General features: G+C 42.9%; 1 protein-coding gene across 3 annotated transcripts in view; it reads left to right on the top strand.

Moving 5' to 3' along the window:
• ankfn1b (ankyrin repeat and fibronectin type III domain containing 1b) overlaps positions 1 to 5,998 on the top strand; it is a 52,475-nt gene extending 46,477 nt beyond the window's left edge. Inside the window, exons 14-21 of one of the 3 annotated variants that reach the window (XM_085360664.1) lie at positions 1,877 to 2,043; positions 2,171 to 2,321; positions 3,916 to 4,084; positions 4,220 to 4,386; positions 4,537 to 4,744; positions 4,881 to 5,169; positions 5,215 to 5,605; positions 5,690 to 5,998. In XM_085360664.1, the coding sequence (XP_085216790.1) occupies positions 1,877 to 2,043; positions 2,171 to 2,321; positions 3,916 to 4,084; positions 4,220 to 4,386; positions 4,537 to 4,744; positions 4,881 to 5,169; positions 5,215 to 5,605; positions 5,690 to 5,998 (1,851 nt within the window). Of the gene's footprint in view, positions 1 to 1,876; positions 2,044 to 2,170; positions 2,322 to 3,915; positions 4,085 to 4,219; positions 4,387 to 4,536; positions 4,745 to 4,880; positions 5,611 to 5,688 lie in introns of all 3 variants that reach the window. The other 2 variants (XM_085360663.1, XM_085360661.1) reach the window with 2 other exon arrangements.
• Positions 5,999 to 26,416: the final 20,418 nt, after the last annotated feature.

Raw genomic sequence — 26,416 nt, 5'->3', positions numbered from 1 at the left:
TAGTGGAATCGCTGAGGCTCTCATTCACAGAAAACCAAACACAGCCTGACAGACATGAGGCACCGAGGCAGGAACAATAGGACTTTAAATTGAAATCTGCTTCCAATTACAAGTTCTGTTTGTGCAGACACCCTTTATTTAGACAAACATTAATCACCGTGACTCTGCTCTTCCATTTGTCACTGTCATTATTAGGCCATTCAGCATACTGAGCAGACTTGTCATCAGATTAATTAAAATGCCAAACGTCAGGTCAATCTGTGACAGCTCAACATGTAAACGTAACCATCTTGAAGTCGCTTCACGTTTTAAAGCCGCTTATTCAGCAAGTAGCAGTTTAAACTTTCAGCATGTTGAAGACGATGATGATCTAACCGTGTAACTGTTGTTATTTAGTGTTATATAACTAATTCAGTGTGGATGTTTAGTTCAGCAAAAAAAACCAACCAAAAAACAATCTGGAAGTAAACCACAACTTGATTTTGTCTATATAACCTAGTAAACCTGATGCCATTGTTGCAATGCTGTTTGGCCTCTAAAGCACACTGGTTTTGTCCTGTGGTTCCAAAACAATAGCGAAGATTCCCTTTGGCAAAACCACAGCTCACTGAAATATTTGTTTTGTGGCCAGTTATGAACAAATTATATGATGAAATGCGAAAAAATGTGCTGATGGGCTATTCTGCAGGACTGACTTCCACTTTAAACACGCTGGAACAACATGAAAAGCATCCAAGACTAACTGAACAGCGAAACATAAAAACAGGACTACTGAATGAGAGGATGCTTACGGAGAAAAAATTAAAAGCACAGCCATCATGTAATTCACCCCGTTCAACACTTACTTTCATAGAGTTAAAAATTACTTCTATAAAGAAAAAGGTACTGAATTCCACAGTTTTAGTTCAGTTTGGGTGGAAATTCCACCATACAATGCTGCTATTTTTACCCCCTGCATACCTTTAGGTCATGCAGTGTGACAACAGTGTTACGGCCATGCTACTTTTGGAACAGGAACAGTCCAGAGTCTGGTAGAGGTTTTTTTCCAGTTGCAGAGCACCAAATCACAGAGATGAACTGATGATGATTTATCCTAGCACTGTCAGTGAACATAAGTGGACACCAGACACTGAAGGTAAAAATGGTGTTTAGCCATAACATGTGCCTGGTTCTTTTTTGCTCTAAAAACAAAACCACAGCTTATACGTAGTTCGGCCAACCATTTGAGTTTGTAAACAGCTAACAGTAACACCGGACTGATTAAATACATTTGGTACCTTAATTGTGGCAGACTATGTCTAAAAATGTACTAAAATACAAAACTCACTGATGCATATTCCCAGCAGGGAGGTCAAGTAAAGACTGGCCAGTTCTAGTCAATGCTAGTTGACAGAAGTTAGAAGATACACATTTAATGGCAAATGGCTTGATAATGATTGCTATCAGCTTGTCATGAGGAAGGAAGTCAAGTGCTAAGCTCTGGTTGATGAGGCCATTACCTCATTTCCCATTAAAGAACTGAGGAGAACCATTGAGGAGAATGGCGCTCAAGAAGGATGTGGCTGGTCAGAGCTTGCCAGCTAACTTTGTCTTAGATGGCCCACTCAGGCAAGGTATACGGCTGAAGGATGTTATGCCAGTTACATTGAAATACCAGCTGAAGATGTGGAAGGATTCCCAAAACAGTGAGCATTTGGGCTACCTTGCCCACAAGGCTATCACGAATACGCCCCTTAGTCTAGTTTCTTTTAATAAAAGACATGCAGACTGCATTACGTCTTAAATTTACTCTGTATTTCCATCTTGTGTATGTTTGTTTTAGTGGTATTAAAATGCAATGAAAAGTCTTAAGGGACACCCTGTCTGCTGTTTCTAGGAGAAGCTGGCGTACCACAGGCGTAGCAGGAAGCTTTTGTCTCCAGGCTTATATCTGGGCTACCTGAAGTTGTGTACATCGGTGGAGCAGATAAGAGCACTGGTGCCCCAGAAACTCCCCAACGTGCTCTGTCATACCAAAATTCGAGACAACAGCAATGTGTCCAGGTTGGGATCACGCATTACCTAATGTGTAATTGAATTGCAGTCCTGCTGGTTAGGCTGATAAATTTCAAAAGCAAGAACTAAACTAAACTAGCAAAACAATAAAGGAGTTGTTTCTGTGATATTCCAGAGAGGAGTGGCAGTGGCTTCAGGCCCTCAGCTCTCTGGAGGAGTCACTGGAAATGGACCATGATGTACAGAGTGCTCCCCATCGCCTCCTACAGGACCTGCGTAATGCCATCAAGGACCTGATAGCTCACATCAACATTCCTGGCAATCAGGTCAGAACAAGACAACTGTATCTATTTAGTGAGTGAGTCCACAATTTGTTTAGTAAAAGTGATTTTGACTGATGCGTAGAACCTGGGGAAGCATACAGCGAGTCAGGCAGCAGCAGAAGCAGAAAGCTCTTTAAAATGACTCCAGTGGAAATTGAGGCAGCGCTGGTTAGACCACTAATTCTACATGATTTCTCTAAAAGAACATGGTTTGAATTCCTGCACAATGGCAGTCATTGTCCATTTGACTTTTCCCACCAACTGTTCAAATGGAGGAGCGCCAGCACCATAAACTTCACTGCTATTAAAAGTTACATGACTATGAAGATAAATATGCACTGTGTTGATACATACACACTGTCACAATCTTGAGCCGCCTCCTATTTCTTTGTATTTTGCTAGAAAAATGGAACATTGAATGACACTCAAAGCTCTTCTTTGCATTTTGGCTACTTTTTGTTCCATTCTGTCAAGATGACCCCACACATCACCAGACACATCACTGGTTTATCCCTTTACTTTGGTGATTTTTTTTAATGCTTGAATGATCCACAAGTCAGTGTTAAGTGGCTTAACAAACAAAACAAAATTCCTCTGAAAATGGTCAGGACTAAAAATGAGTGAAAAAGCAGCCAATGTCCAAAAAATGTTTGAAAGACCTTCAGGAAGCTTGAAGGACTATTGCTCAAAGTCTTTTATTTAACTGTTATAAGAATGAAGAACTGGAGACTTAAAGGTATGAATCACTCATGTAGGGAAATCTTTGTAAATCAGTTTAAAGTGTAAGTGTAAGAGTGTGATAAGGTAACCCCCAATGAGGTCGCTTTTTGTTATACAAGGTTTTTTATTGGTTCCTAATTCTGCTATTAAAATACTGAAACGTATAAAATTGATTTAAATAGCACTCTATGATCCATACTCTGTAAATCTTAATAAACTTGGGCTCAATTACTTGATCTTTACTGTGTTTATCAAAGGAAAGTAGAAATGACTCTTAGAATATCAACCAATTATTACAACCTCCCAGTTGTAGGATTTCTTTAAGATACAGAGAGAATCTAATTGGATGAGGGTACAGCGACCTTGAATATTGACCTCCAGAACCAACACAGCAAAGTGTTTACCCCCAACGGGTTGTGGCAGATAGCTATCCCTGAACGTGGTTCTGCCGGAGGTTTCTTCTTGTTAAAAGGGAGTTTTTCTTTCCCACTGTCGCCAAAATGCTTGCTCATATGGGGTCCTATGATTGTTGGGTTTCTCTGTAATATCATAGGGTTTACTTTACAATATTAAGCACTTAAGGCAACTGTTATGTAAATAGAACCGAACTGCATTGAACATTTTGCCAAATTTAATTTTCTGTCCGTGAGACTTAATGTTCACAGACAGGATGTCAAACAACCTGAAAACAATTCCTCTGCCACAAAGTTCTTGTACACAAACAACACTGCATATATATTCAAATGAAAGCTTAAGATTTAAATATAAATATCTGTATTATGTCACATTTTTACAGTCCTAAAGGACTTCAACTAAGCGTACATCGATACCTGTGGAGCCAGAGACCCACAGAGATCACCTGTCTCTTTGTGTTTAGGCACAGGACTTCCGTATCTACAGCCAGGAAGTGTTGGAGTTTGGGGAGAAAGTGTGTTTCCTCCTCCTCCTGCCACCTTCAGATGAAGTCTGCACGGCTCCCGGTCAGAATAATCCATACTCCCCGCGCTCCGGCTTCCTCACACTGCCGCTGCAGATCTTTGAATTGGGTTAGTTTATAAAATTTTATGCAGTATTATATAAAAGAAATATTTGAAAAACTGCTGTTACTATATGTGTTTCTCTATTTCAGAAGATTTTATATTTCTGCTTTTGGGTCTTATTGGATTTCTTTTCTTCCTCAGTGCACTTTAATGCCTATTGCCCCAGTTTCATCGGCCAGTACTGCAGGGTGTCCGCCTTGCTGGAGCTGGAGTCCCTCATGTCTCAGCAGGCACTACGGGAGGCCTTCTCTGAAGCTGAGCTCCTCGTTGCCAAGAAGAAACACCAACAAGTTCAGGAACACATGCAGGTATGACATACTGTCAGCATGTCAGCTATTTGTGATTTATCCGAGCCTGTAGCATAGTCTAGGTGTAAATATCCCATTATGATGGACAATCCCAGAGTAGCACAGTATTAGACGTCACTGTAACTTATGATCTTAATAACTTTCCCAAAGCAAATGGAGGAGGTGTGGCGGGATGTGAGATGGATTATGGATGCCTTGCAGTACGCCCGCTACAAGCAGCCGACAGGAGGCATCTCTGTAAGCTGGATAATTGACTTCTCTAAAGAGGTGATGCCTGACAAGCCTCCCTCTACCTCATCTCAGCCAGACTTCATGCCCTCTCCTATGCCTTCACCCGAACGATGCCGTAAGCACTCAGGTCAGAAAGACGTCTGATTCGTGTGGTTCCAAAAGATATTTTTTGTACATGAGCAATTTTTTTTATACCAGAAAATGTGATATTGTGGAATTATTGTACTCATTTATAAATTTCTTTCTTTTCTTGCACCCTTTAGATTTTGCTGGACTCTCAGATGAGGAAGGCTCCTCTGAAGTTTTCCTCACTACCGACAGTGACTATGACTCCAGTCGTGCCCAGAGCCCCCGAGAGCTGGACCTGTTGCCCCCTTCACCTCTCTCGTCCTCTGCGCCCCTGGAGCCCCGTGGTTTCCTGCGCATCGACGGGGGCGGCTCAGGAGGAGGAATGCATCTCAGCGGGGGTGGACGTGGAGGGGGAGCTCTGCGGGATTCCACACCAGACGTCCTCCAAGCATCAGAGCCGCAGCACGGGAGGGAAGGAGAGAGGTGTGGAGGAGGTGGAGGCTTTCGATGTGGAGGAGAAAGGCGAAGGGGGGCTCCGGAGCTGTTTGACAGTGACTTCATCTTGCCCAGCAGGCAGATTGAGCTTTTGCACATCACAGAGAAGAGGCAGGCCTTCTGCGTGAGGACCAGCAGTCTGGAGTTCCCTTCCGCCCACCAGCAGCCTTACTCCTACCACACTACTTGCCCTTCACCTTCCACCTCACCGCAGCGAAGATGGCACCGGCCCTCATCAGTAGACCGCTGCTGTTCCGCTGAGCGCTGCCTGTCACGGCTTCCGCCGGCACGCACATTATCAGAAGACAGCGGCACTCAGAGACTCGCCTCACCATCACCTGCTGCTCTCAGGAAAGGCTGTCATGCCACACTCAGAGTCTACCCGCAGTACCGCACAGGTCTGCCAAAGGAGACCAGCGTCAAGGTATTGATTCATTTTCCAGGGATTTTCACTCAGAGCGCCTTGTGTTTGTTTTGGCAAACGCTAATATCTCCTCCTACATTTCAGCTTTGTGTAACTCCAGGCACATCCGCACGGGAGATGGTCCAGCTGGTGGTGCAGGAGATGAACGTCGTGTCCCGGCGCATGATGGGAAGCAGTGAAAACGGTGACGAACAGGAGCAGTGTGTTTACTACAGTCCTGAACAGCTGAAGCACTTCGGCCTCGTGCTGGTTGTGGACGACAGAGAGAAGTGGTTACAGGACGACTTCTGTCCCCTGGAGCTTCAAAACCCCTGGCTGAGGGGCAAACTGTGTGTTCGTATTAAGGAGTATTCGCCACTAGCCCTCAAACACAGCCGGGCCACCACAGTGTGATACTTCCCAGAAGTGAGAGGGGCAAATCTTAAGAGTTCACCCCGTGCCGAGATTCTGTTTTGATAAACGTACTGAACTGTCACGCTGTCTGCAGGCTCCTAAACTCTACAATTTTTTCCCTCTCACTGTGTTGATACTGTCTTCGGCTGCAGCTATATCATGTTGTCATATTTTCTGCTGTGTTCTGGTTATCTGAAATGCTACTCCGAGAATCTGTTTCCATGAAATCTGTTCTCCCATACGTAGAACCTTTCTTTTTTTGTTGATGAACATCAGAGACCCTCATATGGACACCAAATGAACAATAACAGTAGAACAAAGAGAAACTATTTTTTTTGTGCTGTCAGAAGTCATTGGGTAAAAGATTGTGATGCTGAGCGAGATTAATGGAGCGTCTCTTTGACTTTTGGCGTGATTGAGGCCAGCAGATAGAGCCGTGCGAGCTGCCAAAATGACATGGGCAGCATCAGCGCCTCCCAGCCACACGCGGACACGGCTTTTCCTATGAACCCTCTTATTGTGCTGTTGGCTCCAGCCGTCCGGCCCCATGTTCCCAGGATGTGGGCTCTGGACTTAGCCCAGGAGGCAGGAAGGAAGGGGAGAAGTACAGAGGTGGCTGGCGTCTCTGCTCGGGGATGCAATGGACCCGACGATTTGGCCCGTCAACTTGTCACTCAACTGCTCTTGGCCACTGTACTGTCTAGCAGCAAGCAGCCAAGGAATTGAGAGCATGATAGAGAGTGAGAGTGAGGGGAAAAAAAGAGTGAATAGGAAGGAGGGTGGAGGTTACATCACATAAACCCCAGCACTAACTCCGGTGCTCCTTTTCTCCCTTTTGCAGCAACAAGTCTGCTGTGTAGTAGACTTAGTCACAGTGTAGCTAACCGATATGATCATCTTGTGGAGAAACACAAAATAAAACCAGCTGATTTGGGTTTTCAAAACAGAGAAAAAACAAGCAATACTTTTTACTCTCTCCTTTTTTTTTGTTATTCTAATTGATGGAGAAAAAAAAGCATGCAAACCTTCCAGATTTGTGCCGAGTACATTTCAAGTACTGTAGTCATGCTGTGCTCAGAGTTAACTAGTTCAGTGTTTTGTTGTGTTTGATTCAGTGGTGTTCCCAGATGCAACAGAAAACGGTGCACTTCAGTCTAGAACAAGTTATCCCAAAGGGTTGTTAAGAGGCCCACCATTTGTAAGATGCACACTACACAGTATATCCCAAACCATGTCTGACTCTGCTTTAAACTGTGTTACACATGAAACGACTCCAGCAAAGGGACTCGTTTGTTTTTTTTTACATTTCTACAAAGCGAGACTCGTGGCCAACTGATCGAGCCATTCGTATTTGTATTAATAGGAGGCTTTAAGGTTATGTGTTGGTCCTACACACAGTTTATCAGACCACCATCTGCATGTTGTTGCAGTTTCCTGTCACCAGGGGGCAGTGTCAAAAATCTGTGGAACACCTGGTCCACGGACTACTCATAGACAGTATAAAAGATGGAAACAGCTACCATAACATCACATTTTAACCTCAAAGACCACTCTACTCAAATTGAGCACTTTTTTACTTTACTTACTATACTTTTTATTAAATCATTCACCCAGTACTATTATTCAGTGCCTAAGCACTAAAATTCACATGCACGCTCACACTCTGATGTATTAATCGAGGGAAACTTGGAGTTCAGTATTTTGCCCAAAAATGCTTCTCCATGCAGACTGCAGGAGCTGGAGATCGCGCGACGAGTTTTGTCTCCTGCCACCATTGCCATGGGTCTGCCACCAGGTGTGATTGGTGACTGCTAAGCACTCGTCAATAAAAAGTCCATCGCCAATAAACATACCCTGGGTATATTCATTTCTGAAACACCGTACCACCAAGATTTACAAAATGAACTCTAACCAAAATCAGTGACTGAGACCATAAAGTCAGCTGGAAAGTGTTTACAGAGGTCAAGTCAAGTCAGAGAGTTGTCCCAGACTCCTCTATGGGACCAGAAGTCTTTTTGCAACCACAGGTAACACCCCCTGGTGGCAGTTAGAAAGAATGAAGGTTTAAAGGACTTTATCTTAGTTTTACTTATTAATACCAGAAACTACCTCCATCTTTTATGCTGTCTATAAGACTACTCCATCAGCTTGGTACACCAGCCAGTTTTGGGTAAGACTGACACTATAACCTATGAAGAGCTGAAATGAAATAGAGTGCCCACTTTTCAGCTGCTCAGTATTCACTCTATATCCCCATTGGGCTGTACACTGTTGGGTTTTAGAGGATAGCACACTCTGGTGGACTGCATAAGCTGCATGCCCAAAATTCTTCACTCTGCGTAGCCAAATACCTACGCAAATGGATACAGACACGGGACCATGAATTCTGCATTGAACAGCTGCTCTCAACTTAATTCAAGCGTATAGTGGTATTCCCATCTGTTCTTGCACTGTAATTCTGGTTGATCAGGTACAATCTCCCACAAAATTTGCGTAACACTTTGTGGGACTACATCACGCAACACCAATTGGGTCTTCAGCTAGCCAACACAAGGTAGCTTGGTAGTCACATCATGGAGTCATAGACTAATGTTACAATATTGAGATCAGACCCAGGTCTGCAACCACTTGGAGTCAGTCGCCATCTTTGATGATGTCAAAGATGTAAAATTGCAATAAGATAAAGTCATTAGGAATCTATACGGAATCTATTAGTAACAACACAGTGATTTACTGCGATAAATTGACAAAATTCGCATATCTGTTACATGTAGATGCACAAAAATTCTAATTAAACAGAAATTAACATCAGCTACTTCCATTCAGAGTTCAGCCAGAATCTCATAGACAAAAAGAAAAAATCAGATTCCTTCACAAACAATAATGTTGTTGATGCTGGTTGGCAATTCAACTACAAAATGACACACGTGCTTGGTGACGCGTCACAGGCAAATTGCACTCACTGACTGACTCGCATTGATGACAACGCATTGATGGTCTGTCTTTGTTTATAAATTACATGCCAGCTAGTTGCAAACCTTTGACAATCTGTATGAGAGTGACTACAGTGAGTCTGAGTCAGACACCAACTGTTTGGAGACAAGTTGCCTCCACCAGGTGACCAGGTGTGCAACCTAGCCTGCAATCAAGCATTGTCACTGCAAACAAAAACAAAAAAAAAGAAAACAATCAGCACAATCACTCGGTAGCCACTGATTTTTTTATTTTATTTACAAGGAGGTTACCATCCTATTTTTACTCTAGTGTGACTGAATCACGCTGCACATAAGACAACTTTGACATCAAAAGTAAATTTGGGTTTGGCAAAGCGCTCAGTTAAATAAAACAACTGATGCCAAGCGCACATTCTTCCTCTCGGTCTTGCAGTTAAAAAGTAATGGCTGGCTTGTTATGACTTATACTCGTGCACATAGCAAAGCTGTTGACTCACTGGTTTTTGAAGATGCCCACATCAGAAACATTTTCACATCTCAGTTAAATTTAAAAAATCATCTGCTTCACTCAGCTTACTGTATAACTTCTAATACTGGCTTCTGCTGTATGTTGGTAAACTGCACCAAAGAAGCAGTTCAAGTATGGGAATTTGTATATTGTTGCTTTGACTGTAATTACCACTTGTGGCCACAGAGGTCACTGTTGCCTATCCTCGGCAAATGTTACATAATGTTCTTAAATCTACTCTACCTCCAAAATATAACATCAAAAATATTCCTTCAAACTTCTTATCAATCAGAACTTAAAAGCCAGAATGGAGATTTCTTCATTCTAAATTATACATTACAATTTCAGCCTTATTTCCTGTAGAAAGCGTTTGGGACTTTGAGAATCCCATACAGGTACAAAACACCATCTCTTCTTCTTTTTTTTAAAATTATAATTCCATTTGTTGTAACTCGGAGATGCTACCAGCAATAATGCTAGCAATCTTGCTATACATAAAGCTCCATCGAGAAATTCCCCACGACACATAAATTGTCTCAGCAAAGGCAATTCTCATGGAGACCTGTATTTTTCTTATTAACCCCTGTTCATTCTTAATGAATTGGGCCTCTTACCAATCTACACTTTCTTCTTTTTTTTTTAGATAAACTACTGAAACACTTGAAAGACAGCAGTCTGTGCATAGTTTACAGTATCTCATTCTAACAGGAAGTTTTTCCCCCCTCTCAGCTATTTTCAGCCTATGATAAATAGGTTTCCTCTTCTAAAATGTCAGCCAAGCTCAGCAACGTCTTACCGTCACAGTGACCTGCAGAATTTTCAAATGTAGCACCAGAAAGGTCCAAAGGAGGAGAGTTTGATGAAGTCGGTGGACCTGGCCTCAGTTACTGTAGCATTCCAGGTTCACAAGATGCCATTGAAGCTTTCACAGAGGGAGCCAACAGTGGTGTCTTTCAAAGTGTTTACAGACTCAACTTACTTTCCGTACTCCTTTTGTTTACTTGTAACTACTGTATAAAGATGTCTTAAGACAAACTGTTGTTCTAATAAGTTGTAATTGGTTTTACTGATGGCTTGAACTCTTGTGTTAGCGCCTAGATGTCTTCTTTATTCGAACTGTTTAAAGCCGTTTTTACGAGGGCCATCTGCAAAAACAAATCACACAGCCAGAAACTGAACTATGTATATAGACGAACGAGACCAGTGTGGATGAATGTACTGTATCGGCCCTAAATGTGAAAGTAAATGTAAGACGGGTTATCATAACAGAGGTCAAAGATCAGAGAAGTAGCAGGCTGGTTGTTGTTTTTCTTTCTTTCTTTTCAGAAAAAATTCCCTTTCCAGTCCAAAAAAAAAAAAAAAAAGAGTTAGGCACCATGTTTACAAGGAGTTGGCAGATGCATCAGGCAAAGTCATGAAGGAGACATCACGTCACTTTTTTAAAATCTATTTTTATTGAACAATAAATGAATATTACAAAATGAAAGCCTCGGTTGTTTTTGTGGTTTCTTCTCTTGTTATTGCCGCACACAAGTGTAGGAAGCCTCTGACCTTCATGTGTGTCCCACTGAGCAATAACAACTTCTTTTATGTGATATTACCTTTTTACACTTCCTGTTTCACAGATTGTCCACTCTACAAATGAACTGCACTAGTTTGTGAAAGCTGAAAACTCTGTCAGCGTCACTGACATTTTTAGCTAGAAGGACCAAGCAAGCTTGTATTTCAAGTGTGTGTAGATCTGATTCTGTGGGGCTTATTCTTTTAGTTTGAAGTTTCAGCCACATGCATGATACATTCCCAAAAGCCATTCATTCATCTGATATGAATGAGGGTGACAAATAGAGGGCTCTTGTTGCTATATTGAAATGACCTCACCGTTCTTTGCCACCCAGTTGATGAAAACTGAATGGTGGGCAGCTGCACTCTGAATCTTAGCCTATAAGTGGAGAGGGAAGAGCCATATAAGGCAAACAGAGTAAACTCTCCATGGATGAACACTCATATATTATATAATCCAAATTCAAGCGCAAGCATCACGTTTTGAATTAAATTAAAACAAATCCAGCGACAGATATGTCTTTTATGAAAAAGAAGTATTCTCTGTGAAGAAAGACTGTAAGAAAAATTCATTCGGCTGCCCTAGAGAAGACTCACAAATTTCATACACCCATTTACAAGCATAAGCTTTATAGTAGTGATGCATTTCAGAATAGATGTCCCCTGTAACAATAGCATTTCCTGATGGGAGCCAACTACACCCTAGCACAAGACAGGAACAGTAACACCTCAAGAAACATGGCTAAAGTGCTGTTTTGGGCTCCAAATTTCCAGTTTGATTGAACGACCAAGAGTTGTGCAAGAGGACCAATCCACCAAGGGTCTACCCCACAACCAATAGGAACCAAAGGATTGTACGACAGAGCAGTGGTAGATAATGGGAACTAGAAATGTTGGGAAGGTGGATTTAATGTGTTCTTAAAGTCTGTCAAATGCCACTCAAATGTTGAGTCAGAAATCAAGGTCCTTAAGTAGGTCCTTAACCCATCAAGTATCTGCTCCTTCGTGCAAGAAGGAACAGGATGAGCCCTGCCAGAGCTACGAAATGATCTCTGCCACTGGTGTGAATGCCTCTGACCAAGCAATCAGAAACAGACTTCATGACGGGTACCTGAGTACCCGACATCCTCTAGTGGGCCCTGTGCTCACTGCCTTGCACTGTGGACCCTAATTGGCATTTGCCATAGAATTGGCAGGTCCACTGGACCTGTGCCTTTACAGATGAGAACAGGTTCACGCTGAGCATGTGACAAACATGAAAGCGTCTTGGGAAGCCGTGGAGAATTATGTGTCCTGCAACATCATTCACAATGAGTTTGTTGTTGGGTCAGTGAGGCATATCCATGGAGGATGCACAGGCCCCTACAGGCAACTGCAACCTGACTGCCATTATGTATCAGGTTGAAATTCTTGTACCCATTGTCAGCCCCTATATAATGGTGCAGTGGGTCCTGGGTTCCTCCTGGTGCACAATAATGCTGGGCCGCATTTGGTAAAAGTATACAGGCCTGGAGGATAAAGGAATTGATACCACTGACTGCCCCCCATGTCTGCCTGATCGATCTATCTATCTATCTATCTATCTATCTATCTATCTATCTATCTATCTATCTATCTATCTATCTATCTATCTATCTATCTATCTATCTATCTATCTATCTATCTATCTATCTATCTATCTATCTATCTATCTATCTATCTATCTAAACCTTAAAGCCCATCTGCATGGCAGTAAAATATGCATTTATACATGCACACTGATTAATCTTGTGTGTTTTCATACAGTGTATTAATATGTGCAGCTGAACCATGGTTGAATTCTGGCTGGCCAGGCTGCTTTCAGCAGGCTCAAATCACAGCACTCCCTTGCTAACGCCATGTGTTTTTTCAGCCCTTGAGCAAATAAAATGCTGCATGCTTTGCTGTCAACAGATCCTACAAACACTAATGTGGAGATGGACGCACAAACCCACACCGATGCACAACACACACAGAGCAAAGACTCAGGAATCTTGAGATGTGTAGATGTGTAACTGTGCATGTATGTGCATGTATGTAGCAGATTTACACTATATTATGACAAATCCATACACACTTTCCCAAGCACTTTATTACACCTATATCGTGCTATAATTCACCCTTGCCAGCACGCTACGCCTTTAAGAGCAGCCCCTTACCGTTTATTGACAGTAACTTAAGAATTGTGCTGGAATTCTGACACCTCCTAATTTTAAACCTTCTGACTCCAGGAAGACACGAGCTAAATATAACCCCTGGCGTATATCTGAATAACTACAAAAAACCCCAAACATTCCAAAAACACCTTGAATAGTGCCTATTCATGCTCATAAAAGAGACTGAATGTGCAATGCGCTCAGCACAGGCCCAGTGACTCATCAAAATATAAGCATCCACATGTGGCGATGTGAAGCTATGTATCTAGGGGGAATCATTTGATAGGTGATTTCATCAGCACTTTAGCTGGCACAGAAGTAGGACTCTGTTAAGCTTGTGTACTGGAAGTTGAAGAGTTCAAACAGCTAATTGCATGTGAGTCCCTGCTCCTGTTCTGTGCGGCTAAAAGAGGTCCACCTAAAAAACAGCATCCAGTGTATTTTGATGGTGTGCAGACTGTGGACTTTAATCTGCTCTGACTCTTAACCCATCCTGAGGTCGTTGGGGATTAAGCTTGGACTACACCTCAGCCTGACAACTACACATAAACACGCAGGCTTTACATGAAGTACAAGTGGGCGTACCAGTCCAACAAGTCAGTTAATTTCTCACTGTCTGCAAATGTGACATTGAATATATACAAAAGTGTCTGAGCTTGAAAATAATAGAAATTCTAACTGCAAGTATTTGAAATGCACGCTGCTGCACTGGCATCCGTCTTTCATCTTCATGTTCCTTTTCTACCCCGACTGATAAATGGTAAATGGTAAATGGCCGGCATTTGTATAGCGCTTTTCTAGTCCATGATCACCTGTTCCACCCTCCACCCCCACCCCTTTTCACCCTTTCCCTCATCCACAACCACCCCCTGCCATGCCCTGCCTACCACCAGCTGATTTCAGCCCGGCACTTACTGGCAGATCAGCAGTGGCATATATGCGTGTGCATGATGCCATGTGTGTGTGTTCTTGTGTTGTGTATGCGTGCAGTGGGTGGGAAAAGTGAAGCCTACTACTGCATCATTCATTTCTCTCCCTCCCTCCCTCCCTCCCCAGGGCCCATAAACCTTTAAAGCACCTATAAAACACTTGGCGAGGCCTTTTTGAAGTTTTTATGAAGATCTGGCTTTATTGTTCCCAAGAGATGAGCCCCGCTCCGCTGGCGCCTCGGAGCTTTTTGGAAGTGCCAGTGAATTCGGGGGGGCTGGGTGGTAGCAGAGGAGGGAGTCCCAGGAAAAGAAGGGCTGGGAACAGGGATGGGCATTGCGGAGCCTGCCCGCTGTGCATATGTGTGTGTGTGCTTGTGTGTCAGGGAGGCAGATGAGCTACACAGGCATTGTGAACAGCAGTGGTGACAACTTTATCTTGAGGTATTGAGTCGGGATAGATTTTAGATTTAAGACACATCAGATCAAACACGCATTAAGAAAGCTTTAATAAAAGCATGTGCGTGTGTGCATGTGTTGCAGCATGTGCGTGCCTGTGCATGGCAGACGATGGGGCCAGCAGGTTGCGTTCTTGTTGTTTGAAGTGGGGCTCTGTTGTTCTCATAGAGTTAAATGAATGGAGCCGGACCCCCCTCCATCTGTCTGATCCAGCGGCATCGGCCCTCCCTCCCAAATCCCTGCTCCGACGCCCGACGCACTGGCCCCCTCAAAGGAACAGTTGGCAAACGGACGGCCCATTAAACAGGCAAGGGCGACGGGCCCTCACCTCTAAGCAGCACTTGTACGAGCCGAAAGTGTGTCTGACAAAGGCAGAGATAGAGAGAGAGTGCAGGGAAAGGAGAGAATAGCAAAGAATTTGTGTGTGCACATTTTGTGTTTTTTTTAACCTCCGAAGTGTCACTGCAGGATTGCGTACGTGTGTGTGTGTGTGTGTGTGTGTGTGTGTGTGTGTGTGTGTGTGTGTCAGTCACAAGTCAGTGGCCATGACATTAGGCATGCAGGTGGCTTTGATTGAGCTCACTGCAGCTCTCGGTGTCACAAAGGTTTGTATTCTCTCCTTTTAACAAAGTCATGACAGGAGAATATCTTATTTTCTTCTTATGCTCTCAGACATCTGACTCCAATTCAGTTCTTTCTCTACAAAGAAAAAGTTGTAATTGTGTTAACACCGTTTTCAAGGAGCTTGAAATGATAAACAATTTCCCATATTAACCACGGATTGTAGATGGAATATGGATGTATCCACCACAAATGTCACTAACTTATTTTTAGGCTGAGCTGTCATCTGTATAGATACATCACACAGACACAAACATCCTAATTAGTGCTAATTAAAAAACACATGCAGTTTCACTGACCCAAAACTGCAGCACAAACTCTGTGGACAGGCCAAACAAACAAACAAAAAAACAAAAAAACAAAAAACACGTATTTTTTAGTTGAGTTCAGCAAAATTGCTCCAAATGGCACCAAAATCATGAGAAGTCCAGTTCAGTGATTACAGCTAGCTATTTTGTCTAATTTTGCTACTTTAAGCATAAATAACTGTAAGCCTTAATTATATTTTGAAGGAATGGATGGATTATCATCATCTGGTTGTAAATATGTTTAAATTTGGGCGTTTTTAACACTGGAGTCTATGGGACTGACTCATTTTTTAGAGCCAGTCTCAAGTGGACATTTAAGGAACTGCAGTTTTTTTTAGCACTTTGCTCAGATTCAGTTTTCAGTCCAGGAGACTGCTCATCAAGTAGTGGTTATTATTGTAATTACTTGGTCATTAACTAGTTAACTAGTTAATAATATGGCTACATTAAAGGAAAAAGGGTCACATCTTAATATAAAACTTCCGGTCACACGAGAAGAAGAAAAAAAGAAAATTCATTAAGCATTCACCCTCAGTCATTAACTGCACAGACCTGAAGCAATTTGTTTGTCTTCCAAGCGTTCGTCTCCCTGGGGAAAATCACAGCTTAGGTTTTCTCCGAGTTGCCAGAAGGTTGGTACGAGGAAAGCCAACACTGTGGACAGAAACAAAAAGAAATGCAGACACTGGTGAGAGCAGGAAGGGGCAGCAAAAGAATCTGTCAAGACGTATTCTGTGCTCCGTTCAAAACCCTATGTCTGGACCTGAAAGCAATATATTTCCTATCAGTCTTGGTTACTGAAAAAAGAAGGTCCGCAGAATTAAAGATATATCGAAAGAAAGAAAGAAAGAAAGAAAGAAAGAAAGAAAGAAAGAAAGAAAGAAAGAAAGAAAGAAAGAAAGAAAGAGTAAATATTAGGATTTAGAAGCAAGAACAATCCTTGAACTCTACAGTGAGTTAATCTTTGACTCTCCAAACATTTGTTCTGGTGGCACCCAATGACCCAAAAACTTACTAAAACTTTTTAGATTGGCGTTCCTTTAATTTGTAGCCCGTTTGTGCATCCATATTGACCACCTCTCCAGCCGCCTTTGTGCAAAGGATGATGTCATGCTTTCTGAAAACACAGGGTGGGGGAGTGGTGGGTTGTCAAGGGGGTTTAGGGGGGGGATTCCTTTGGTCCTTTCAAGTTTGCGGGGGAGCATTGGGCTGCTGCAGGATAGACAGTATGAGGGCAAGAGGCTCAACGTTGCCACCCCTCTGATTCCACCCCACCCCAGCAAGCAGTCACATTAGGCACGCTCCGGCCATGCCATCAAAGGCCCAGCTCACACACTCACCAATGCGCTTGCATCTGTACGCACACACACACACAAACGCATGCCTGCAAGCAGTTGCTTTTAAACTGCATGCACGGAGCCACAGACACAAGTCAAATGAGCATGTTCGCACTCGGCCTGAAACCGAACGCGTGCCTAAAAATAACAACACACATGTATATACGCACAAAAGACACACACACTCGCATACTAGCAGATCAAACATGCACACACTTCAATCATGCTTTCTCCCCACTCCCACCCCGGCTGTGTTATTGTTTTGAAAATATGATTGCGGTGACGGATGGGGTGGGGAGAGGAGAGGGCTCTGGCAAGGGGCGAGTGGCAGGGCCCCTCTATTGTCTCTGACCAGTGTGAGCCTGTGTCCATAGCTATAGAAACTGGGGCCACACTGGGAAGGCATGCTTTCATCTCCACCACAGGCTCACCGCTGGCAATAAGGGGTCAAATAAATCCCCCTGGATGCAGTGTGTATGCGTTTGGGAAGGGGGTTTGGAAGGGGGGGGGGCGCAAATATGCACACACACACTCTGAAAATGTTTACCTGAGCTATCTGCCATTCACACTTAGACACATTGTGGTTTCTGGAGATGCGTCAACTTTAATTTTTGTGCTTGTGTGTGTGTGTGTGTGTGTGTGTGTGTTTTCCCCCCGCCTTCCACAGTGATTAAAGAATCGCATTTCAAAAGCATCAAAGAATCAGCATTTTTAGACATTTAAGCGGTTTCAAATGTTTCCACTGCAAACTGTCACTGACACGTTTTTTGATTCAACGTTCAAAGGAATAAAATGACTTCCCGTGGAATGTCACCTCTGAGCACTTTCATCTCCTTTTTTGTCCGATGCCTGGCACGAAACCCTCGTCTCACCACAACAGAGGCAGCCTTGGGTTAATGCGCACTAACCACGCAGCACATGTAACACAGCATCACGATGTTGATCATTAGGATTTGCGATGTCTTGTGACATTCCTCGTCACTGACGCGGTTGCTGGAACACACAGACTGTACACGCAAACAAAGACACGCACAATTTACAGACGGCCTCTCCGACACGCTTCTTTGGGTGCTGTTATCAGTACGCTCACGCAAAAATAATAGAGCTGTGCGGCACGCACCTCCATCTCAGCTTCACTTCAAGGCCTGGTTGAGAACCAGAACCTTACATTAATGTCAACCGACCAAACATTAAACAAAAAGCTGATATTCACCTCTATTCCAGTCTATAATCTGTGCTATACATGTAAAACCAGCTCCGCAAATTTCCAACAAAAAACTAAAACCTCTCGGCCTAATGTTGGAACAAACAGTAGAAGCACATATGATTTGCAGATGACGCCTTCAAATTATCCAACATGACTTCACTTTCACATCTAAATAACCGACTTTTATTCAAGCAACCCTTAAAGTAGAAATGTAGGCTGACTCCAAGAGAGCAGCAAGTTAGAAATGGCTGACAGTGACACCACCATGGACACTGTGTCAGGTAATAGTGACTGGAGCTGACCGATTGCTGGTTTCTTTGCCTTTCTAACATGCTCCAAGCAATAAGCATGCAGTCCACAAAAATAAAAACCGTCAGTGCTCATTAAAAATAAATACAATTAATTTCTGATACGTGGACAGAGAAGCAGCATTGCTCTTATCAGGCACAAGCATTCTCCACTGCAACCACTGAACATCCAGGGTATGGACATTGAGGCTGTGGACAGCTACAGGTACCTTGGTGTTCATCTGAACAACAGACTGGACTGGACTCATAACTCAGACGCCCTCTACAGGAAAGGGCAGAGCAGGCTGTACCTGCTGCGGAGACTCAGGTCGTTTGGGGTGGAGGGCCCACTCCTGAAGACCTTCTATGACTCTGTGGTGGCTTCTGCTATCTTTTATGGTGTGGTCTGCTGGGGCGGCAGCATCTCTGCTGGGGACAGGAAGAGACTGAACAGGGTGATCCGAAGGGCCAGCTCTGTTCTAGGATGCCCTCTGGACCCAGTGGAGGTGGTGAGTGACAGGAGAATGGCGGCTAAGCTGTCATCCCTGTTGGACAACGTCTCCCACCCCATGCAGCAGACTGTGACAGCACTGAGCAGCTCCTTCAGTGGGAGACTGCGGCACCCACGGTGTGGGACGGAGGGATTTCGCAGGTCTTTCCTCCCCACTGCTGTCAGACTCCACAACAAAGACTTTAACTGAACAAGCACACACATCCACACATGTGCAATAACACTAAGTGCAATAATCTTTTCTGGCATCGTTGTATTTTTACTCAGTTGTATATAGCATTCGTATTCTATTTTTATCTTATTGTATATTTTTATTCTATTTTATTCTACTGTATATAGTATATTATTTTATTCTATTCTGTACAGCTGTGTACTGTATTTATTCTTATTGTATTCTAATTTTTGCGTCATAACTTTTGCACTGTCCACTTCCTGCTGTGACAAAACAAATTTCCCACGTGTGGGACTAATAAAGGTTATCTTATCTTATCTTATCTTATCACCTGTGTGAGCGAGGAGGAGAGGAGAAGACAGGAAAGGAGAGGTCAGCAGCACCACCACCACATGCCACAGACAGACTGACGATACTTCTACTGGGCTCCATGCCGGAGACCTGGCTGTAATTACACCACGCACGCACGCACACTCACACATACACACACATTCACGATGCACACGCTGTTAACAGACAGACGCTGAGAGGTGCCCGGCTCCTGAATTCTGTCTCGCTCTCTCTCTGTCTCATTACACTTTTACATTCACAATTACATCCTCCATCGAACACCTTAACAGTCTCAGAATTATACTGGCAAGAAGCTTGAGAAAAGCAGCATTAGACAGATACCTGTGTGTTATATCAACTGCAAATTTAAAAACGTAGGTTGTTTCAAGTAGTGGATGAACTGCAGGGCCTAGTATATGAAAAGCAATGACTATTTTGAGGTACAAATCATGCAAACATAAAATAGTTCCACTTTAAGGTTAAGGAATTTAGTTAGTTTATAACTAAAGTTTGTAAAACTTAACTACAGCTTATAATCGTTTTGTTTTTTTTAAAGGAAATGCTGGACAGGACTACTAAAGAATGGTACTTGGGTCGCTCAGGCCCAGTGTTTAGTCCGTTTTACTTGAACCCTGGTTTGTTTCTCCCCCTGGTGCGGTTCACTTGTGCAGATGTGAACACAGTAATCACACTAGGGTGCAGACCAGTAAACAACTGCACAGATACACTTTAAATGAGTTGGTCTCGGTCCTGTTTGTGATGAACTACAGAGTGGTTCACGTATGGTGTGAACCCTAAAAAACGTCCACGTATGTTTGTATTCTGGGATGCAGTAAGGTACTATGTGCAAAATTGTGCAAAGGTCTGTGCAGGCTAGCAACTTGCCGTGAAATTAATTCTCTGTGTTCTCCAGTAGTGCAGCACCCAGTACCTTATTCCTGTATTTACCTTTGTCACTCTCACCCCACACACATCTGGCCAATGAGCGGACTAAACATTCTCACGTGGTTTGTAGTGGCAGGTTTTGGTTTGCTTGGAGTTCACTTGTATTTTTTTCTGTGTGAAAAGAAACCAAATCATGGAGAAAGGCTACAAGTTTACAAACTCATCAATTGATTCAAACCACAGTAAACGGAGTAAATTTTCCTTTCACGTTCCTCTGACGTCTTTCTCTTTTGCTAACACATTGTAGCCTTTTTCACTCAAAATGTGTTTATACACCTCTTTGCATTTAATCATTAATTATTATTATATCTGGCTCTCTTCCACAGCATGTCTTTTGTCCTGTCTTCCTTCTCCAACCGGTCGCAGCAGATGGCCGCCCCTCCCTGAGCCTGGTTTGCTGGAGGTTTCTTCCTGTTAAAAGGGAGTTCTTCCTTCCCACTGTCACCAAAGCGCTTCCTCATAGGGGTCGTATGATTCTTGGGGTTTTCTCTGTTGTATTATTGTAGGGTTTATACAATATAAAGCTCCCTGATGTGACTGTTGTTGTGATTTGGTGCTGTGTAAATAAAACTGAATTGAATTGAGTAGGTGTGAAAACGGCCATGTGGTTCCTACTTCCTGTAAAAGGGAACTTCCCACTGTTTCCAAGTGCATGATCATAGACAATTGCCTGAACGTTGAGGTTTCTTTCTATTATTATAGGGTCTTAACATTACTATATAAAATGAATTGACCTCTACGATAATATTTTATACTTCGATATTAAATTCCTGTAATACAAATGAATATTAGCACATGAATTACAAGGTATGAAGTCATTTGAATCTAATTCTCTGGAAAAAATAGACTGATGTGGCCTTCAACTCATCCCAAAGATATTTACGGGTTTGAGATCAGCGCTCTGCACATGCCACGACGTTCTTCTTTGCCAAAATTGTTGAAGTCACTGTTTGCTGTGGCACTTTGAATTTAAGGGTGTCTTGATCTGGACATGTAATAAAGAGTAGACTTAAACAAGCATGACCTGTCATCAGGCCAAATTCAAGTTTAAGTAAGGTCAGCAAGGTTATTGGCACAACTGCGGTCCTGTTTGGCTATCAAGCAGACACCAGCACAGATCCATAGTATCCGTAGCTCTTTATGGATCTACTTTTTCTCCCTTTCTCTTTCCCTTCACGTCCCTCTGACTTGTGAAAGTTATTGGAGTGTAAATGCATTTAACAGCTTCTGCCTCCTGCTCAGTGTATGGAGGGAGATATCTTTTCTTCTGATTCCTCTTTCATAGTGAAACTAGTTTTAAGGTTAACTGAGCCAGAAAAGTGTGAGTTGAAGAATTAAAGAACAAGAATCTCACACCATTTTTACACTAACTTCAGTTCTAGCATGTTGATATAGAAAGTTTTTCCTACCTAAAGTTGGCTTCATTGCGTCAGTTTTTTAAATGATTTTTGTGGGAATCTGCTGTCTGTAGCTACTCCTTCACTAATGTTTATTTCAGCGGGCAGTCAATTAGGAAAAGATTCTTATTTACAGTGAAAGGTGGGTGGGTGGATCTTGAATCCTTGATTAAGACATTAAGAGTGTTTCGGCTTTAGCTCTAATGAGGTCGAAGTGAATTTTACTGATGTGCTGTTCTTCTACCACACCAATTTAATATCTCATAACTCTGGCACTTCGTTACTCTCACTTTTCATGCCTACCTGCCTCTCTCAAGCCTAATTCTGTTCCCCCCTAAGGTGACAGAAAAAGGGCAGACGCTCCTGTTTACACATGGCTCCAGGGGCTTGTGGCTGCTGATTAGCAAACCAGTGTGAGTCAACATTTGGTACATCTTTTGCACAAACGAGCTTACTGAGTGCACACTTGGGCTGTTGTCAGACACCATCCCTCTCCGTCCAGTTCCCAACCAAGCGGGCAACCCCCCAAGCAGAAGTGTTGCGCGCTCACACACCAGCGAGACATTTCCCAAAGCCTTCCCAGTCCTCCTGGCATCTGGGCAGGCCGTCACCCTTGTACCTTCCTGCGTGTTCCACAAGCACACTAGAGGACCAAAGGGCACCAGGATCCCAGCACTACCACTCGGAGAACTGCCCAAAAGAGAGCGGGTCATGACACCGATGCGCTCCGTCACGTCCGTGCAATGGGACGCCCTCACTCTGAAGCCCGTCACAGACTGGTGGAGACGCCATCGTAGAATTTCCCTCCCTTTGTTTTTGTTACCCAGTGCCAGTCCATGGAAGTATCTTGGCTCTAGACTCAACAGAACACACATGCTGCGGAGAGAGTCGGGCAAGGGAACATCTGTTGTGGTCAGTGGCTGTGGGCAAACTGTTTCATTTCGACAAGATGGCCTGTGGCAACACAATGGCTTAGTGGTCGGGAGAATGAACGAATTGCCAGTTACTTGTGGTCAGGGTTTACCTAAGTTGGACAGAGCTTCTGAAAGACATGTGGTTACATGAAATTACTCTTTAGTTAGTGATAAAAAAAAGGGGGTAATGGCACATTTTGAAACACAATTGTTTTTCAAAATGTAATCTTTTCAAGTGGGACAGCAGAATTTGAAATACCCAAATTGTTTTCATTTAAAGTCTTTATTCCATTGTAGTTGCTTCTCCATTTCTCTTCTCATGTAAATCGAGACCGTTAACAAGCATCCAGGGGGTGATCGATAGAGTGTGCCAACAACGATTTCACTGATGGAAAAGGAGATTAGAATAACAGATTAAAGCTTTAGCATTCACAGAGATTGAAAATACATTATTTAAGTGTCGAAACAAACTGTGCTGTACTACACTGTTGCGGCTCTCATATCTCTGCCATGGCATCCGATTCACACACCACTTGACACACCATTGAGTCTTGACATTTCGTATATCCTACTTATTTTCCCCTCGCTTTCTTTATTCATCTCTCTGTCTTGCACTCTCTCTCTCTCTCAGTCTTTCCTTCTCTCCAGGCTGTTGGCGGCTGGCCAATGATGTCATCCTGCCATAGGGAAGACCAGGGGGAACGCCCTCCTGGCGTTTGGAATGCGCTGTTTTTTCCTGTTGTTTTCCGGAAGGTGGCGATCAATTTAATTCCGCCCTCATCACTCCCTGATCTGAGGGGGGCCGAGGAGGCAAGAAGGGAGGGTGGGACAGTGGGAGAGCCAGAGGAGGAGGATATGACAGAGGAAGGATGGGGGCACTCTTGGGGTTTTCCAAAAGGGGATGCATCAAATATAAAAGGAGAGGGATAGATGAAGACCATGGGATGCTTCAAACTGTTGAGATCCTCTTTTTGTTTCAATTTTACACGATGTGAATACGGGTAATCACCCTGGAATTTTGTGAGGGCACGCCAAAGCCAATTAAAAGCTGCCAGGCGTCATTACAGGAAAATAGCGATTCATGAAGAAAAATGGGAATGACTTACGGAAACCAACAATGCTTATTTCCAAGTGACCCAGCTAGGCCATTACAAACGCCGAAACAAGCACATAATAGTTAAATACATGTTTTTATTCACTGCTTAACTGCAGCTACTTTATAATAATAAAGTCTTTCTTGAAAGAGGTATTTTTTAAAAGTCATCTGTAGCAATAATACTCAAACTTTTCATGGATGGTGAAAACTCAGAGGTGGAGTTTGTAGGATTTGATGTAGATGTGAGGTCACCGAATTCAAACTATAGTAACCCTTCTCCATATAGATCTGAAGGGTTTGCTCTAAGCTAATAAAAACAGAATAATGATGATAATGAGTAATTATAAACTCAATAAAAAGCATAACTGTGAAAACACTATATTCAGTTATTGTGAACAGGTCCTTCATAGAAACTTAGCTTTTAATTTCTTTTAGCAGCATGAAACGTGTTGCTTAGAAGACCTTATGCCTCATTCACCCATTCATAAAAGCACTATTTCTATGCAGAAGTGCTCTCTAACATTTACAAATATTCATACTCCAATGGATGCATTGGAGATCAACTTGGGGTTAGTATCTTGCCCAAGGAGTTCTGGAGGCAGACTGGAGCAGGCAGAGGTTGAACCACCAACCTTCTGATTAGTAGATGCTGAGCTACAGCTGCCCCAACTGGGCGATCTCCTTATTTTCATTGTTGCGCCGAAACAAACACGTTTTCAGGTCGTGTGAAAAATGTTGGCAAGTTCGTTAAAGATTACACAGATGCCACACTGAGGTCCAGTGTTTTTTCTCTTATAATAAGCTGTTTTTTTTAAGTTACCATGACATTTGATCAAATCATTATGACTTGTAATCACAAATACTTTGGTCTATGACTACTTTAAAAGCGAATGACATTATTATCAGACTGTGATTATGTGGCTGTTGGCTCCATTTACTATGTTGGTAAGAAAAAAGGAAGCTAAGTTCTTTATCGGGCCCAGCAGGGGGCGACTGCTCTATGTAATACTGCACAGAAGTCTAATATTCTCTCTTGATTTATGAGGTTGGTAAAGGTTCTGAGGTCTTTGATCAACTTGTGATCAGCTGCTGTCTTCAGAGGTGTTTTGTGTAAAGATGGCAATAAAATGGAAAAACTCGGTATCACACCAAAATGTGTAATAGACATGCAGGTCCACCGTGTCCATTTCATGCTTGCATTTCCAGAATATGAAATGGACATGCATGCAGAAGTTGCATTACCAGCAGGGGGAGATAATATATTTAAAGCAAAAAAGTCGGTAGTATCCAAAAAACGTATGGCGTACATTCCAGGTTCCTTAATTGTCAGAAACAATTAAGCTGGGCAGCTAATATGTATGTCAATGTAAATATGTTAATAATGTTTGTAATAGACATGCCGGTGTCTATTACATGCTGTGCCATGACATCGGATTGAATGGAAATAAGACAGAGTTAATTTGCTATCTGTACGCAGATAGCAGAGCGGTTGCAGCCTGTCAGAAGACAGGTTGCCTCCCACCAGGCGACCTGTGCAATCACCTTGAGATTGAACATGGTTGCTCAGAGGTCGAGGGTGTTGCACGCTCAACTAATCCGTGACAAATTGGTCACAACAGCTGCTTGTAATTGGTCACCAAATGTAAAAATATTTAAGTTTGCCTATTCTTGTTCTAGTATTTTGCATTAGTGAGCGGCAACCTTGTCTCTTCCAAAGAAGCGGGATTCCACCAGCCAATGGGTGACATCACAGCTGAAAACCAGCATTGTGTTTGTTATTGCTGGAGCTTAATTTTTCCTCAATAGGAACACTGCATTCAACAAAGTAAAAGAAGATTCATTTTTCCAATTTCATTTCACTTTCCGATCATAGGATTGTTTTTTTAGGATTAGCTGTCAATACGACAGAAATGTGACTTCAGCTTTCAGGCCCCGTCCTTTGCATGTGCACCGCCATATGAAATCTTCATAAAAAGGAAAACTCAGGTATTGAACAGCTTCGGTAATGAGTGACTGAACACGTACAAAAACCTAAAGAAAAACATTCATATTCACAGTGCTTGTGCCACAGTAAAGTTTCCTGGCTTAGCTCAAGTTCTTCAGTCTCAGAGTTCAAAGTGGGCCCCGCAATCACATCACAAAGCCAATGAGCTGTCTACAATATGATCACCATTAATCACAGCTTTTGATCACGCGTGGAGCAGCATTTTCTCCATCGCGACTGGAATGCCGTAATAGACACAAAGGATGCGGGGCCCTGCTCAGATTGACTTCAGACTGAACAACAGCGTGGCGCGGCGCTCTTTCAATAACAAGCCTTACACTTAGTTCAGCTTTCTTTTCTTCTCTTAGAGGAAAAGGGGGAAAAATATCACTTTGATGCTGTTTACTGGATATTTTTGCAAAAATAACTTTATGATGAATTTTAGGGGAGAGGGAAAAAAATATAGCAGAAGGGAGGCGGGGAGGGGGGCTTCAAAAGTAGTGTTAACGGGAGACAGATTTTTGACATGCTTCCCAAGCCATCTGCTTTCAGTTAAAGCTCGGAGACAGAGTCGAATATGGGGGAGAAGGAAGAGGGGAGTAAGCCTGGAGAAGATGACAGGGCAGTGGGGAATAAAGGGATATGCAATATTGACAAGCAATGGTGAAAGCTATGTATTTGCATTGTGAGCATTTCTGTGTATGCTGCTGCAAGGCAGGTCTCGCAAG

The sequence above is a fragment of the Diplotaxodon limnothrissa genome, linkage group LG8 (genome assembly GCF_057381915.1).
Source record: "Diplotaxodon limnothrissa isolate DT_005_m linkage group LG8, D_limnothrissa_male_GT1.1, whole genome shotgun sequence".
NCBI classification, from domain to species: domain Eukaryota; kingdom Metazoa; phylum Chordata; class Actinopteri; order Cichliformes; family Cichlidae; genus Diplotaxodon; species Diplotaxodon limnothrissa.
Note: the sequence above shows the minus strand (reverse complement) of the source record. Positions and strands in the feature narration are given on the sequence as shown.